The sequence below is a fragment of the Pinus tabuliformis genome, chromosome 1_2 (genome assembly GCF_031772625.1).
Source record: "Pinus tabuliformis cultivar Carrire ecotype Pingquan chromosome 1_2, CPIR1, whole genome shotgun sequence".
Classification (NCBI taxonomy): Eukaryota; Viridiplantae; Streptophyta; class Pinopsida; order Pinales; family Pinaceae; genus Pinus; species Pinus tabuliformis.
In genome coordinates, this window is record NC_142298.1 from 641078239 (window position 1) to 641094380 (window position 16142).

Consider the following 16142-nt stretch of genomic DNA (forward strand, 5'->3'; position numbering starts at 1 on the left):
CTTTGAAGTGTTAGCAAGGATAGGTCCAATTTCCTCCCATCTTGCCCTCCCAGCGAGTATAAAATTTCATGATGTGTTTCATGTGTCTTTATTATAAAATCATGTACATGATATAGTTCACATTATTCATGGGAATTTGGCACTAGTATAATTGGAAGGAGAGTTCATGGTAGAAAATCTATGCATACTAGATGGGAGGGAAGTCATGCTCTATAATAGAGTCATATCCCAATTCAAAGTGCAGTGGTAACACATCAGACGAGGCAAATTGGGAATTAGAAATGATTTAAAAGAAGCATATCCCTACTTATTTTAAGATTGGGTTGAAGTCCAAATAAAACATTGAGACAATGGAAAACTCAAGTAGGGGAGGATGTGATATCCAATGAATTAGTTTTATTTGTAAATTTGTATTTCAAGAGTGATTATGTTGTGACTTTAAGTCTTAAATGAAACTAATTTATCAGTAACACAAAGTTTTTTTTTTTGATATATTACTTTTTGTAAATATGTTTTATTAATTTACTCATAAAAATATGGAAATTAATATTGAGGTTGCAAATGGATAAAGAGAAGTTATGCACTACAAGCCAGTGGTTGAATCTATTTACCCTTGGATAATGTGATACCTAGGCATCTAATCTAAGGATTACATTATTGAATTATGGAAAAACTATTAATCAATAACTCTCCCAGAAAGACAGGGAGTTTTCTTAGGAAGATGGAGAGAGTGGAATTCATTAATGAGTAAAGTAACTGCCTATCACCTAACCAATAATGAAGGAGGTAGTTACTACCTACCAACAGAATCCTGAAAAAGGGAAATTTTTTCTTATATTGTAGTTAGACTCATGTAGTGTAGAGATAGATTCAGGAGGTATAGTAGAAAAAAGGAGAAAGAGAACAAGGTTTTTTGTTGCCCTATAGGCCATTAATCTTAAGGGGGACTAATCCAAGTGTTGGCTTGAGGGGGCCTGACCCAGGTTTTGAGTTAATTAGCCAAACAAATCCCTACACTACTGGCCCTTTTGGCAATAGCCCGCGGAGCGCAGACTAAGGTCTCACTTGAAGCAGTATGGGGGGATGCTGGAACCAAGTTTCCACACCCTTGAGATGTCTGAGGGGTCGATTTAGCCTAATTGTGAATACCTTTGTGCAGGTCACTTCACACACTATCCCAACCTATGAGGCCTTCGCGATCTGTTATAATCGCCTTCACGCAGCCCTAACCAGGGGCTAGGGTGATTTCGCGCTGCTAGGGCAACATTCTGCATATTTCCCCAAGTTACACCACGTATCTTACTTATATTCTTATAATTGTTAGTTAACTTCGCGTAAATAGATACTTTATCTTATATTCACTTAATCAACACAATCATATAAGTTCCGCAGCATATAAACAATGAAATTGTAATTTATACCCAATACATTCAATGCACAAAACAGGAAAAAGATACACAAAAATGGTATGAAACTTCTCTTTATTACTTCTCCAACGGTTACAAACTCGACATGCCCTATGCACTCAGCTGCAGGGAACCATGCACTCAGCTGTAGGGATCTGCACACTCAACTGCCAACTACTAGGCCTCTGTGCACTCAGCTGCAGAGCTTTCTCCTACTCTACGACCCAATACTCAACTCTACACTTAGATAAGACTCAATTTTCCATCTATTACTTTCTCAATTGATTCCTCTCTTCTCTAATTTACAACTTATAGCCTTGCTCTATTTATACAGTCCCATGGTCCGCAGACCATGGGTAGATCTCTATAGTTGACATTACATTTACAAAAATGAGGTTGGACAACCCTATGACTCATTTTACAATCTTGTGCTCCGCGCCCACAAAATGCGGAGTCTTTACATCAGATTTAGTCAAAATATGGGCTTTAAGCCCCAAAGATTCCCTTGGGGGATCCCACGCCCAACACCAAGTGGAAGAGCCAAGGTTGGGATGAGTGTTGTAGCTCTAGTATTATTTTCTAGAACGAAATTGACATGTCAATCTAGTGAATAACTTGTATTTCTATTAATCGTTATATGCTAAGGATGTTATTGTTGAAATTTTGTGTAGGAGTAGTGATGTTAAAATCTATGAGTTTCTTTAAATATCTATGCATGTGAATGAAAAAAAGGAAATATATTTATACTTTTCTAGTATTTAGAATTTGTTCAAGTTATTTATGCACACACAGTATAGTAAATACCATGTTACAAATATCTGAATGATTACGTACGTTGTTTAATGTGTAAGGAATACTGGAACAACCTATAATAGACATTTACCTTTAAATGCATTAATATTGTTTTACTTTAGAGTGCAATGCATGTGTAAACATGAAGAAAAAAATAAACTAGAAAATTATATATTTGAATAAAAATATGGTACAAAAAACACAGGTTACGTTAGTAGCATCCTTTTATTTATATGAAATTCCAATTAAAACAATATTGTAACCATAAAAATCTAATATAATAATGCCAAACTAGCCTAATAGATCATAAAGGAAAAAAATTCGAGCCATGGATCTAGGCCAAACACATTTTAATTATAAAATACATGGATAAACAAATGTATCAGAATAAATCTTCATAGAATAATAGAATTATCTGTAAGAAACCTCAAGTGAATCGAGTACAATAATAAAATTAAGAAAATGAGGGGTTGTAGCCAAACCCTATAATTCAAGATGAAAGAAAAAGAAACCCATATGTGGGTATAATCAGTTTATAACGACTATTCTAGAATTTTATTAAAGTATACAAATATTGAAAATTAATAGGATCACATACTAGTAACATCTGAAATAGTAATTTTCAACCTCCGTGTAAGTAAATGGTGCACCAACCGCAGAGGAGCCGAGGGCGAAAATAGGGTTTCCAATGTGCTGATACCATTGCAAGGCTGGAAGTGGTAATCTCTCGTTTCGCAGCACTATATCGAAAAGGTCAAGAGCTGACCGACCGAATGGGGGCAGAGGGGTCCAGTGGGACCACTACTTTCAAACAGATAATCATGCAGAAGCAGAGGCAAAATAAGAAGGAAGGAGTCAAGATTTCTGGGCTTGACAATAACAAGCAGAATGGCAGGAGGAATAAGGAGAAAATACAAGGGGAAACTGACAAGCCAGACAGCACAACGGAAGGCAAAGGCACAGTGGGTGAAAGCCTGATAGGAACTAAAGACAAAATCACCTCAATAATTAAATCATCAGAAAACGAGGAGCGACAAGCTGAAGAAGATAGGGAGCAAACAGATAATAGGCAAGGAAAGCCAGAAAAGGAGGGGGAGACAAGCACAAGCCCCAATAAATACTCTTCATCAAATGGGGTCTGCAAACCAAAAAAGACCAATAACCTCAGGGTAGTAATAACTGACCCAGAGATTCAGGCATACAGAGAGCACATGGCAGAACATGTTGTCATTTGCAAATTTATGGGCATTTTGCCATCAGAAAGGACTCTTTTTCATTGGATCAGACAACAATGGAAGCCGAGGGGGGATGTTAAGCTTCATTTGGGAGCCAAGGGTTTCTTCACAGTTGTATTCTCCAACTTAAAAGACAAGGAGAGAATTTTTGAGGGTGGTCCATACTTTTTGGCTTCAGCTGGTCTGTACATGCGACCATGGAAACCAAACTTTGCCCCAGAGAAAGAATCTTTCACTCAAGTCCCAGTCTGGATTCGTTTGTTCTCTCTCCCAATAGATTATTGGGGTCTGAATGCCTTGAAACAAATTGGTGACCAGTTGGGAACATTTATCAAGGCCTCGGAAGCAACATTACAAAAGAGATACACATCTTACGCCAGAATATGTGTTGAAATGGACGTTTCTAGGGCACTGCATGAGGGGCTCTAGCTGGAATACAGGGACGAGGACTATTTTCAGGCCATAGACTATGAGCAGATTCCCTTCCGGTGCGGAAAATGTCATGAACATGGGCATTTGATGAGAGATTTCCCTATGTTTAGGAAGGAAGTAGAGACCGAAACAGCACAAGCCAACAAAGATAAAGAAACCTTCATAAAACCTAAGTCTAGACAGAGAGCTAATAGAAGGAAGAATAATAAAGGTAATACAGACAGAAACAACCACAGCAACTCTTTTGTGATCTTAGATCTTGAAACAGATTCGGAGGACAAGAATAAAACCCTAACATCAGATGCAGGGCATGATGAAAAGGAAGAACCAACCAGGGAAGGAACGGATGAAGGGGACCTCAACAATGAAGTTCAAATGCAGGAGAGAACAGAGGAGACGAAAGAAGAAACTGACATGCTCACCAGTGATGGCGGAAGTGAGGATCAAGAATGGGAAGAGGCGCTATCCAAGGAGGGGATGAACCCACCAGTAATTGCTGAGAACTGGAAGGCCCTAGGAATAGAGAATGCACCGGAAGAAGAAATCAGGAAGGTAAACGACCTGTTCATAGCAAGGCAAAAAGTAGAATTAGAAAAGCAGAATAGGAAGCTAGGTATAGTAAAAGGCAATAGCTTCCATTCAAAAAGTCTTTTATGGAAATCATCCAGCTCAAAGCAGAAGAAAAGAAGAGGCCGTAGAACTAGTGGTGAAGTTCTACAGGAGCTAGGCATGATAATGATAAACTCAGGGAAGATGAAGGCGCTTAGCGCCTTCCCGTCCTACCAATGAAAATTAGTTAAACATGAAGATCATCTCGTGGAATGCAAGAGGGCTTAAAAGCTAGGCAAAACATAGAATCTTAAAGCGGAAAATCTAGAAATACAGACCGGAAATTATGTTCTTACAAGGAACTAAATGTAGCAGCTCCAGTATCAACAGTCTATGTAGGAAGCTTGGGAGAAATTTAGAAGTTTTAGAGATTGAGAGCCAGGGACGAGAAGGAGGCCTTGCAACTATATGGGATACAAGGGAAATCCAGATTTTATCAGCTGAGGCGAACAAACACTTCATGGCGGTGGATTTTCAACCCACAGGTAACTCTGGGTCTTTCCTTTGTATCAACATTTATGGTCCTCGGAAATTAGAAGATAAAATAAATTTTTTGAATTCAATAACCAGACTTATTGAAAGATATCCAAGGTCTAAGTGTATACTGGGGGGTGATTTCAATATGATAACCACCCTTCTGGAAAAAAAAGGGGGTCTTAGGAAACCTAATAGGGACGTGGAAGCCTTCACAAGTTTCATTGAAACTATCAAAATGGTAGACATATACCCCAAGAGTGGCATGTTTACCTGGAACAACAGAAGGGGGTGAGAGAGGTTGATAGCTTCTCGCTTGGATAGATTTTTGATCTCAGAAAGCATAATAATGGATGGTATAACAGCAGAATCAGATATCCTTCCCAGTGGTGGGTCGGATCATTGGCCAATCTCGCTTATTGTTGAAGTTCAGGGTACCCCAAGGAATAAACCATTTAGATTTGAAAAATTTTGGTTAGACCACCCTAACTTCCTCAAGATGGTTGAGAAATGGTGGTCTGAACCTTTGGAGGCAAGAGGATCCAAAATGTTTAATCTACAAAAGAGGCTGAAAGCAACTAAAGAAAAGATAAAAGAGTGGAATAGAACGGTTTTTGGAAATATATACCAGGAAAAAGCCATTCTAGAGAGCAAACTGGAACAGATTCACAAAGATGGAGCAGCAGGCATCCATAGTGTCGAAGCGTTTGAGCAGGAAAAAGTTCTTTCACAGCAGTGGCACAGAAGATGTATACAAGAAGAGATACTTTGGAAACAGAAATCTAGAGTCCAGTGGCTAAAAGAGGGGGAGCAGAATACAAAATTTTTTCACAGGTCGGCTCTAGACCATAGAAGTGCTAACAAGATTCTTGAGTTAAAAAACAATGCAGGGGAGATATTAAAGAATCAAAATGACATATCTGCTCTGCTCTCGGATCACTTCAGCTCAATTGCACAGGAACCGCCTATAAACAGAGAGGAGGCCATCAAGGAACTTACAGCAGCCATTCCTAAATCCATTACCTCATATCAGAATTGGGTCCTTTGCAGGGAAATATCTCTGGAGGAGGTGGAGGAGGCAATCAGGAGTATGCCTAACAATAAAGCACCAGGTCCAGATGGATTCACCATCAACTTCTACAAGGCTTGTTGGAACATTGTTAAGCAGGAGGTCTGGGAGGTAGTTGAGGATTCCAGACGCTCAGGAACTATTCTAAAATCCATCAACTCCACCTTTTTAGCGCTCATTCCTAAGGTTGAAGAAGCAAAGACACCTGATAAATTCACACCTATTGCCCTATGTAATGTTATCTATAAAATTATTTCAAAAGTCATAGCTAATAGACTAAAGTCGATTCTTCCTGGTATCATTTCGAAAGAGAAATCGGGCTACATTGAGGGTACACAAATTCTAGATAACATCTTGTTAGCGCAGGAGATGATTCACTCACTTCATTCGAGAAAAGAAGCAGGAATGCTAATGCAATTAGATTTATCAAAAGCTTATGACAAAGTAAGCTGGAGATACCTTGAAGCTGTTTTGGATGCATTTGGTTTCTGCAGGGCCTGGATCAAGTGGATACTTGCTCTCATCAAATCTCCAAGATATTCAATCCTTGTCAATGGTGCTCCCTTAACTCCTTTTACTCCTTCGCGGGGAATAAGACAGGGGGATCCTCTATCCCCTTTCCTATTCGTTATCCTAATGGAAGGACTAAGCAGAATCATAGCCAAGAAGAAAGCAGAAGGCTCTATAAAAGGTCTGCAACCGTTAAGATCGATACCAGCCACAACACATCAACAGTTCGTGGACGATACCATGTTACACGGTACCCCCACTGTGAAGGAGGCTGTGGCTTATAGGGGTATCCTTGATCTCTTTAGCGAGCCTCTGGCATGGAGATTAATTTTTCTAAGTCCACAATTTTCTTTTTCAACACTCATCCAGCAGTTCAAGCTCACTTGTCCCAGCTTTTTGGATTCAGGATTGGTTCCCTGCCTTCGAAATATCTAGGGGCTCCCCTGACTCTGAAACCTTGGCAGAAAACTCACTGGGAGAAGGTTCTAGCCAACATGGAGAAAAAGTGCAAGCATTGGACGCACAGAGCCCTAAACCTGGCGGGTAGACTTATCTTAACCAAGGCTATTCTGCAGGCAATTCCGCAATATTTACTTTCTATGCTTCCAGCTCCCAAGGGCATTCTGCAAAAAATGAGAAACATACAGAGATCTTTTTATGGAATGGGAATGGGGATAAGAAGAAATGGGCGTTGGTGGTGTGGAATAAGCTATGCCAGCCAAAATCTATGGGGGGGCTGAACTTAGTAGATCCTTCAGTGGTCAACAGAACCTGTGGAGCTAAGATATGGTGGAAATGGATTAAAGAACCCAATTTACCTTGGGCGAGGCATTGGAAGGAAAAATACACTCCAGACTATGATACTCAGGACCTCATAAGACTACAGGAAGTCCCGGAAGGTTCGTCAATATGGAACCATGCCAGGAATAACAGGAGCTTAGTACAAGAGCATAGCTTTTGGGAGATTCGCAATGGAAGGCTTGCCATGTTCTGGGAAGATGCATGGCAGCAATTCCCTAAACTGGATACCCCAGAGCTATCTACCCTCAAGCGAATAAGTCAAAATGAGGGTAGATACAAAGTTAATCAATATTGGATTCAAAGCAGTAGGGATCCGATCTGGAGGGACTGGATTAATTTAAATCCTGGGAGCACAGAGGAGAACAACGAAAGCTTTCAGCAACTCAATGAGAGAATCCTCAAAAGAAAGATTCGGAAAACTGAAGAGGATGATAAGCTGAGATGGGGTTTAAAAGGTAATGGTAATTTCTCATTAAAAGAAGCTAGGGATATAATAGAAAAGGAAGAACAGGTAGAAGTCGTGCCCTGGTGCAGCAAAATTTGGGACAACCTATTCTGGCCAAAAATCAGGACCTTCCTTTGGCTTCTAATGAGAAACATGACTTTAACATGGGACAACTTGTACAAGAAAGGTTTCAAGGGACCCTCAAGATGCCCTATGTGCCTCGTCGAAGAGGAATCTATAAACCACCTGTTTAATGCATGTGAATGGGCAAATCAGTTATGGAGCTAGATGGAAGGAATTCTCAGTTGTTCTGACCGAGATAGAGAATCCATTCACAGAACCATACTGAACTGGAAAAAAGACTTCTCCAACATACTAAGAGTCAACAGCATATGGAAGTCTGTTCCAGGCTTCTTACTGTGGTCAATTTGGAAGGAACGTAACCGTAGAATATTTCAAGATGAACACAGGAACATAGAGTTCTCTAAAGACAATATATTAACTAACATTCAACAGTTAATTCAAACGAAATGCAGAGAGGAATGTAACGAGAAACCTTCAGCTCAAGACTTACGCATTTTGAAATGCTTTCGTCTGGAAGCCACCAGCAGCATCACAGCTTCGAGACACAGAACGCAACCATCCTCACAGATCGACAAATGGCAGCGTCCGCCGGAAGGGGGATTGAAGCTGAATTTTGATGGGGCCTCGAGAGGCAATCCCGGCATGGCAGGAATTGGAGGTGCATTACGTAACCAGCATGGAGAAATTCTGCATATATATTATAAAGCGCTTGGGGAAAGCACAAATAATGAAATGGAATTTGCAGCGCTTGAGCATGGCCTGAGAATTTTAAAATCCCTACGAATTTGCAATGTAATTGTGGAAGGGGATTCATCACTGGTTATATCAACAGCTAAGAGAATTCAAGGAGGCACTAAGGCGAACAAAGCCACAAAACACTGGCGGCTTGCCAAGGTGACGGAGAATATTGCAGAACTAATGCCTGGAATGAAAGGTTTAGTCTTTCATACGGTAAGGCGTAAGGCAAACGGGCTGGTAGACGACCTAGCGAATTGTGGCGTGGACAATCAGGACAGGGGGTGGGACAGTTGTTGGGAGGAAGTGGACTGCCCGAACCTGAAGGCGAGATGTTTACAGTTGGCACAGCAAGATTTACACGAAACCGACCGGGCTTGACCGGCAACGGTTTCTGTTTCCGGCACCGTATACCTGAAGTTACCGGTAACAGCATGGGATTTCATCACGGGAGCTGGACGACTAGACAGATGCGGCGGTGGTCATTATGGCAAGAGAAGGCCAAATATGGAAACTATCAATATGGTTCATGCCACGAGAGATTCCGTAGAGTCCGCTTGCGAGGAAGGGACAGCTGGCTCAACCTTGATGGGAAGGAATTCAGCAACATTTATGTTAGGTCAGGGAGGAGATGTATGATTTGTGCGGATATCTTTCGAATTAATAACGAAAGTACCTCCACTCTGCATCGGAGGGGAGAGCGCATTATGGGAAACTCCATGGAAAATAGCTATTTAACGGAGAGTCGTGGCTCTGGTTCTTTCACCTCAGTTCAAGGCACTGCGAGAGACCACCACTTTTCTGTCTGTAGAAGTGATCACAACGATAAGATTAGAGGGTATAGTATGGAGGCGGGGAGCTGCAGGTGTTCGGCGGCTCACCATGAACTACGAACAGCGCAGAACATGTATGAGACCAGAGCAGCAGCCAGGAGCAAACGCAAGATCGCGGAACTGGAAGCTTCTGTGAAAGAGGAAGAAGCACAGCGAACGGAGGGGATCATTGCGGAGGAGGTTGACTGGTTACATGACCCGGGCACTCCTTCTAAAAGAGCCACTCAATATGTTCGGACTAAAGCGGAGAGCTGGAGAATCAAAACTCTCCTTGCGAAAGCCCTGGACTCAAAGGACGAAGGGAAGCAGCAATCTGGGAAGGGGAACTCCACTTCGGAGGATCAGTTAGCAAAATTTCATGAAATCCATGAATCGCTGGATCGAAGAATTTCCACAGTGCATGATGTTGTGGAAACTGTCAACAAGAAATTGACTCTGCTCATCAGGCTTCTTCGGCAAACTCTAAGCCCGGACCCCCTGGTGCAGGAGCAAAAGATGAAGGAAGCACAAGAATTCCAATCCATGCAAGATATGCAGGCCAGAGTTGACAAGCATGTTCTGGACGTGGGCTTAGACACAGTCAGTCGAATTGGCGGTTTTCCTCGCACTGGCGAGTTTCCTTAGTTTCTTCTTTATGTTTGTCTTATGTCTTCTGTCATGGCTTCGGCTTTATGCTAGATCGTTATGTTACTCTGTTTCTGTCATGGCTTCGGCCTTATGCAAGATCGTTATGTTACTCTGTTTCTGTCCAAGTTTTGATAGTGTCGTGGCGATAAGTAACAGCTTTAAGAGTAAGCCGCCCTGCGTGGTGTGCAGCTTAGTTTTGAAAGCTCAGGGCGTGCTGTCAGCACGGGTTAAATGGTCCTTCTAAGGTTTCGTTCTACTTCGGTAGACTTTTTTGTAACATATTTTGTTCTATAATATACATATCTGACTTACAAAAAAAAAAACATCTGAAATAGTAGAGAAAAAGGAAACCATAATTAATTAACAATTATTTTTAAAAAGTTAAACAATAATTTAATGTATAATATGGTTTATAACTGATCTAGGTTGCTCGAGACACAGGCAGAAGTCCAAGAGGACTCAAAAAGGGTCAAAATTTAAAGTGGCCATATTGCTCCCAAAATAGCACCAAATTGAAGTTCTCGTCACCCTGATTCTAACGGTGCGAACGACACTCAAATCCAAGCTAATATGAGGGAGAAAGAGCTAGTCAAAGTTTTGGTCAAAGTTGGGTAGTGGACTAGCTTTAAGTGTCCTACAATTTGACCGACCACAGGGCAGGAAACCTAGCTCCTGAAAGTGGGTTAATTTATTGGGTAATTAATTAGTCTAATATCCCCTATATTAGACAAAATCAAAAAAATGTGTTTATTATTATATAAAAATAAAAATATATATATATTTCATTGGGTGGCAGGCCATGACCCCTGCCACCCCCATCAGACCCAACTCATATTACATTAAAAAACAATCATTAAAAAGGGCTGACGGGCCATGACCCTCTCCGGCCCAATTTCCCCAACCAACACAACATTACGTTAACATAAATGGGGTGGGTGGGCCACCTCTTGTGGACTCGGCCCACACCCCAACCGCACCATTTAACACAACGTGTCATGGAGCTGGCGGGGATTGAACCCGCCTGGCCCACGTGAGCCGGCCCCCACTAGGTGGCCCCATATGGCACCACGCCATAACCAACCAAACATCACACCAACCCATGTGTCACACCAAACACTTCGCTCATTTAATATACAAAAATATGTGCCCATAATGGTTACAACATCATAACCGCATCCTATTTAAAAAAAATAGTTATGCGCTAATGCGCCAAGTAGGGGGGTCAGTGGTGTTGGAACCCCCGACCTGCCCGTGCGAAATTTGGTGCTTTCACCAACAGGCTACAGCCCTCGTGTTGTATACTTCGCCCACAAAGTTGATACAAACCCTCATTTTCTTAGTGCACAGAGACCAAGGTAGGGTGCAGAAATCGAGGCAGTATTTTTTTATTAATTTGCAAGTGGAACCATGAGCGAGGAAAGGATGCATGTGGAACCATGATTGAGCCCAATTTTCAGAGGGCAAAATTTTGCCAGTGTCCAAATTGGACAAACTTTCTATAGATCCTACACCTTTCAGTGACATGAACCTGATGGCGTAGACATAATTTTTATATGAGTAGTAGATCTTAAGATGACCCAGAGGAGGAAATATTTGAGGAATCTAAAAGATTCATGTAGCCCCATATTTTCACTTTGTCAGAATTCAGAAATTTGACAGTCGATTTTACACTATTCGACACCACAAATCTGGTGGTGTAATGAGATATTCCATTTGATCATTCCATTTTTCGACCACTTTTGAAAGTGGAGTGTAGGTGTCAGCATTCAATGTGCGAGCATTCATTTCCATGATATTCGACACCACGAGATTGATGGTACAGCCAGATCTAGCAGTTTATCGTCCTCTTCTTTAGATAACTCCTTGATGTGAGGTATATGTAGTGTGATCATGTACTTCTTTGTCTCTTTGCTTGAGATGCATTGCACTGTATAGATCCCTGTTTGATGTTTGGTGTGGGATCTTGTTTTGTTCTTGACGTGAGATGTACGTATCATCATGTTTTGATTGAGATCCCTTTGTCTTCATGTTTATGGGATACTAATTTGTCGCCATGTATGATTGAATTGAGATCCCTTTGATGCCATGTTGGCAGGATGCTCGTCATATACGTGAAATTATGCCATGCTGATAGGAGTCCTTTTTTGAATGAGAGTTCCTGCAATGGAACATCTCTTGGAGCCACTCCTGCATGAGGGAATATTCCTTGTGTGATAGAAAAAACACATGCATGTACATCATCACTCTTTCCGGCACTTAATGCAATGGCCTACACCATCTTAACACCGAAGCATGAAGATGTAGTCCCTCCTGGATGAACTTCGTTATCAACATCTTGGGTTTTATGTTGCTGATTCTTGTCATGTTCCTTCTTCTTTACAGCGTGCATATGTGTTCCTTTATGGTCTTTTAAATGCAATTCTAATCCCACCATGAAAGAAAAAGATCTTGGTTAAATCCAGGAGTTGAGTCAACTTGGATCAAGTATGGTATCAGAGCGGTCTTTACGTGGATGTGAATTGCGTATGTGAACAATTGAATGTGCAATGATGGAGGATGACAAAGCAATGTACGACAACGTGCTCAGAATTTTCCAAAAGGTGGAAGTAATGTATGAAGCTCTACAAAAAGAGATAGAGGAAAAGCAATGAGTGCAGCTTTAGTTGCGAGCCACGGAAGAGGCCCTAGAAGAACTAAAGCACAGCAGCCAGATTCTTCAAGTAGAGAATGTTGAATTGAAGATGCTTCTACAAGAAGAGAAAGAGGAGAAGCATAGTTTGCTACAACAGCTTCAAGCTAACGATGAGGCCTTGCAAAAGCTGCTATGTGACCCATGTGAGGTAAAATGTATTTCTCCGAATTCATGTATGTTTCCTGATGATGATTTCGTTGTTTTCGGAAATCATACTATGGGAATTTTCCCTAAACTATTGAAGAAATGGCGTATGAAGGAAAAGGCTTGGGCATTAATGGCCAAGGCATTGTCAATCCCATCAAAGTAGAGGAATTACCCCATCAGGCTGGACTTGGGTATGTCGGAAAGGAAGTTGGGGAATTCACGACGACAGCCAGTGAACCACCGACAGCAAATGATGAGAATCCCTCATTAGTTCTTCCAACTCGACAGTGGAGGTAAAAGATGTTGTTTTCCTTTCAGTTTCATCTTCACATAGTATAATTTTTGTTGGAGATTTGGAGATCCCAATTACAAGGAAAAACATGAGGCTCCTTACCAGGATGAGTAACAAGGAGGAAAAAGAACTTGGTGTTAATAACCTAGGCATAACTCAACCACTGGAGGTGCAGAGACCTCAATTTGCAAGCTTGGGATACACCAAAGGAGAATGCTCGAAGGTGTCAGATGCTTCCGAGACATCGATAAAATTGTCAAGGGAAGAGAATGATGGGAACACATCACCATCATCCCATGGCAGTGCCCATTGTAGGGAAAGAGCTGAGGCAAGCTCTCATCACTATAATGACACCAGAGACGGCAAGGAAAGGTATAACCAGTCTCGATATTCGAATGTTCATGTCGATTATAATCATGTTGTTAATGATGAACGTAAAATATGGCATCGAAAAACATGTCCCTTTTGTGGATTACATAACCATACATTTTCTAAGTGTTGAAACAGAATAGCAGCACAAGGATGAGGCATGAAATACCCTCTCAACAGCAGGAAATTAAGAAGGTAAAGAATATTTGGAGGAAGAATACCTATTGTAGTAATTGCAATAAAAGTGGCCATCAAAGAGTCATGTGTTGGAGGCTCCATCCAGAGTAGTGCCTTGAAGACAAAGCGTAGATGCATGAACCAAGTGAAACAATTGTTCAACAAGCAAAAGCACCACAGGGGGGTGACCCATTCACATCGATAAGTGAAAAATGGTTTCTAAATATGTTAGCTTGTCATGGTCGTGCTTTGGTAAATCATTTGTTGAATTTTAAGATGCAAAAGTGATGATGTGTTCTCCATCCCCTGTTAAGCAACAATGATGTCTGGTCATTATTTTGTGATGCGTTTTAAATTGTGAAAGTGATGTTGTGTTTCCATCACTTGTCAAAACAAGAATAGTTTTTGGCCTTATTTTTGTAAATCATGTGTTGCAGTGATGATCTATTTTCCATCACTTTTTGAAGCAATAATGATATGTTGGCCTTGTTTTCATAGCTGGGGTATTGTTTCTTTTTTGATGTAAACTTGACCACCGAATATGTGTTATAAACTCATGGCAAGTGTGGAATGCTTGGGTCATTAGTTGGTCATGTAAGTCAAGCATGTAATTTGCAAAATAATGTACTACAGGTTTGTAGAGGTGGCAAGAGTCGGCTCATCGCTTATGGCTCCGAAGGACAAAGGTGAAGGAGACAGAAGGGTGACTTGTCAGATACTTGTAAGTGTAGACAGGGTACACAGAAGTTGTAGATTACATTTCATGCTTTTAGGGACCAAAAGCTCCTCAATGGGGAGGATTGATCCAAGTGGATCCAAACACAGGAAAAATTCGAAGAGGACTCAGAAAGGTTCAAAATTCAAAGTGGTCATATTGCTCCGAAAATATCGCTAGATCGAAGTGCTCATTGCCCTGATTCCAATGGTGTGAATGAAACTCAAATTCGAGCTCGTATGAAGAAGAAAGAGCCAGTAAAATTTTTGGTCAAAGTTGGGCAGTGGGCCAAGTTTAAGTGTCCTACAATTTGACTGACCCCAGGGAATGAAACCTAGCTCTTGAAAGCAGGCGAATTTGTTGGGTACATAATTTGTCTAATATCCCCTATATTACACAAAATCAAGAAAATGTGTTTATATATACACACACACACACACACACACACACACACACACACACACACACATATACACACACACACACACACACATATATATACATATATATTTAATTGGGTGGCGGGGGTCACCCCCATCTAACCCAACTCATATTACTTTAAAAAACAATTATTAGAAAGGGGCAACGGGCCATGAACCCCACCGGCCCAATCGCCCCAACCAACACAACATTATGTTAACATAAATGGTGTGGGCGGGCCACCTCCGGTGGACCCAGCCCACACCAATTAACAAAATGTTTTGTGGAGCTAGCGGGGATTGAACCCGCTCAGCCCACGTGGGCCGACCCCCACCGAGCGGCCCCATGTGGCACCATGATGTAACCAACCAAACATCACACCAACCCATGTGTCACACCAAACACTCTGATCATTTAATATACAAAAATCTGCCCATAACGGTTACAAAATCATAACCGCACCTTATTTAAAAAAAACAGTTATGTTTTAATGCGGCAAGTAGGGGTTTAGTGGGGTTGGAACCCCAAACCTGCCTGCGCAAAATTTGGTGCTTTCACCAACGGAGTACAACCCTCGTGTTGTATACTCTGCCCACAAATTTTATAAAAATCCTCATTCCGTCAATGCGTGGAGGCCAAGGCAGAGCGCGAAAATCGAGACAACATTTTTTATTAATTTACAAGTGGAACCATGAGCGAGGAAAAGAGGCAAGAGGAACCATGATTGAGCCCAATTTTCAGGAGGGCGAAATTTTTCCAGTGTCCAAATTGGACAAACTTTATGTCGATCCTACACCTCTCAATGACATGAACCTGATCTGAGCAACATATCTTAAGATGACCAAGAGGAGGGAATATTTGAGGAATCTAGGGGAAATCTAAAAGATTCATGTAGCCCCAGATGTTCACTTTGCTAGAATTTAGAAATTTGATAGTTGATTTTACATTATTTGATGCCACAAATCTGATGGTGTAATCAGATTTTCCATTTGATCATTCCATTTTTCAGCCACTTTTCAAAGTGGAATGCAGGTGTCAGCATTCAATGTGTGAGCAGTAATTTCCATGATATTCGATGCCATGAGATTGATGGTACATCCAGATCCAACAGTTTATCATCCTCTTCTTCAGATAACTCCTTCATGTAAGATATATGTAGTGTGATCATGTACTTCTTTGTCTTTTTGCTTGAGATGTAGTGTGATGTATAGATCCATGTTTGATATTTGATGTGGGATCTTGTTTTGTTCTTGACGTGAGATGTACGTATCGTCATGT

At 41.2% G+C, this 16142-nt stretch overlaps 1 protein-coding gene across 1 annotated transcript; it reads left to right on the forward strand.

Moving 5' to 3' along the window:
* Positions 1–5297: 5297 nt before the first annotated feature.
* Positions 5298–8973, forward strand: LOC149207281 (uncharacterized). The gene is made up of 3 exons (XM_089397993.1): positions 5298–6813; positions 7103–7839; positions 8209–8973. The coding sequence occupies exons 1-3, from the start codon at positions 5298–5300 to the stop codon at positions 8971–8973; spliced, it is 3018 nt and encodes a 1005-aa protein (XP_089254119.1).
* The last annotated feature ends 7169 nt before the right edge of the window (positions 8974–16142 follow it).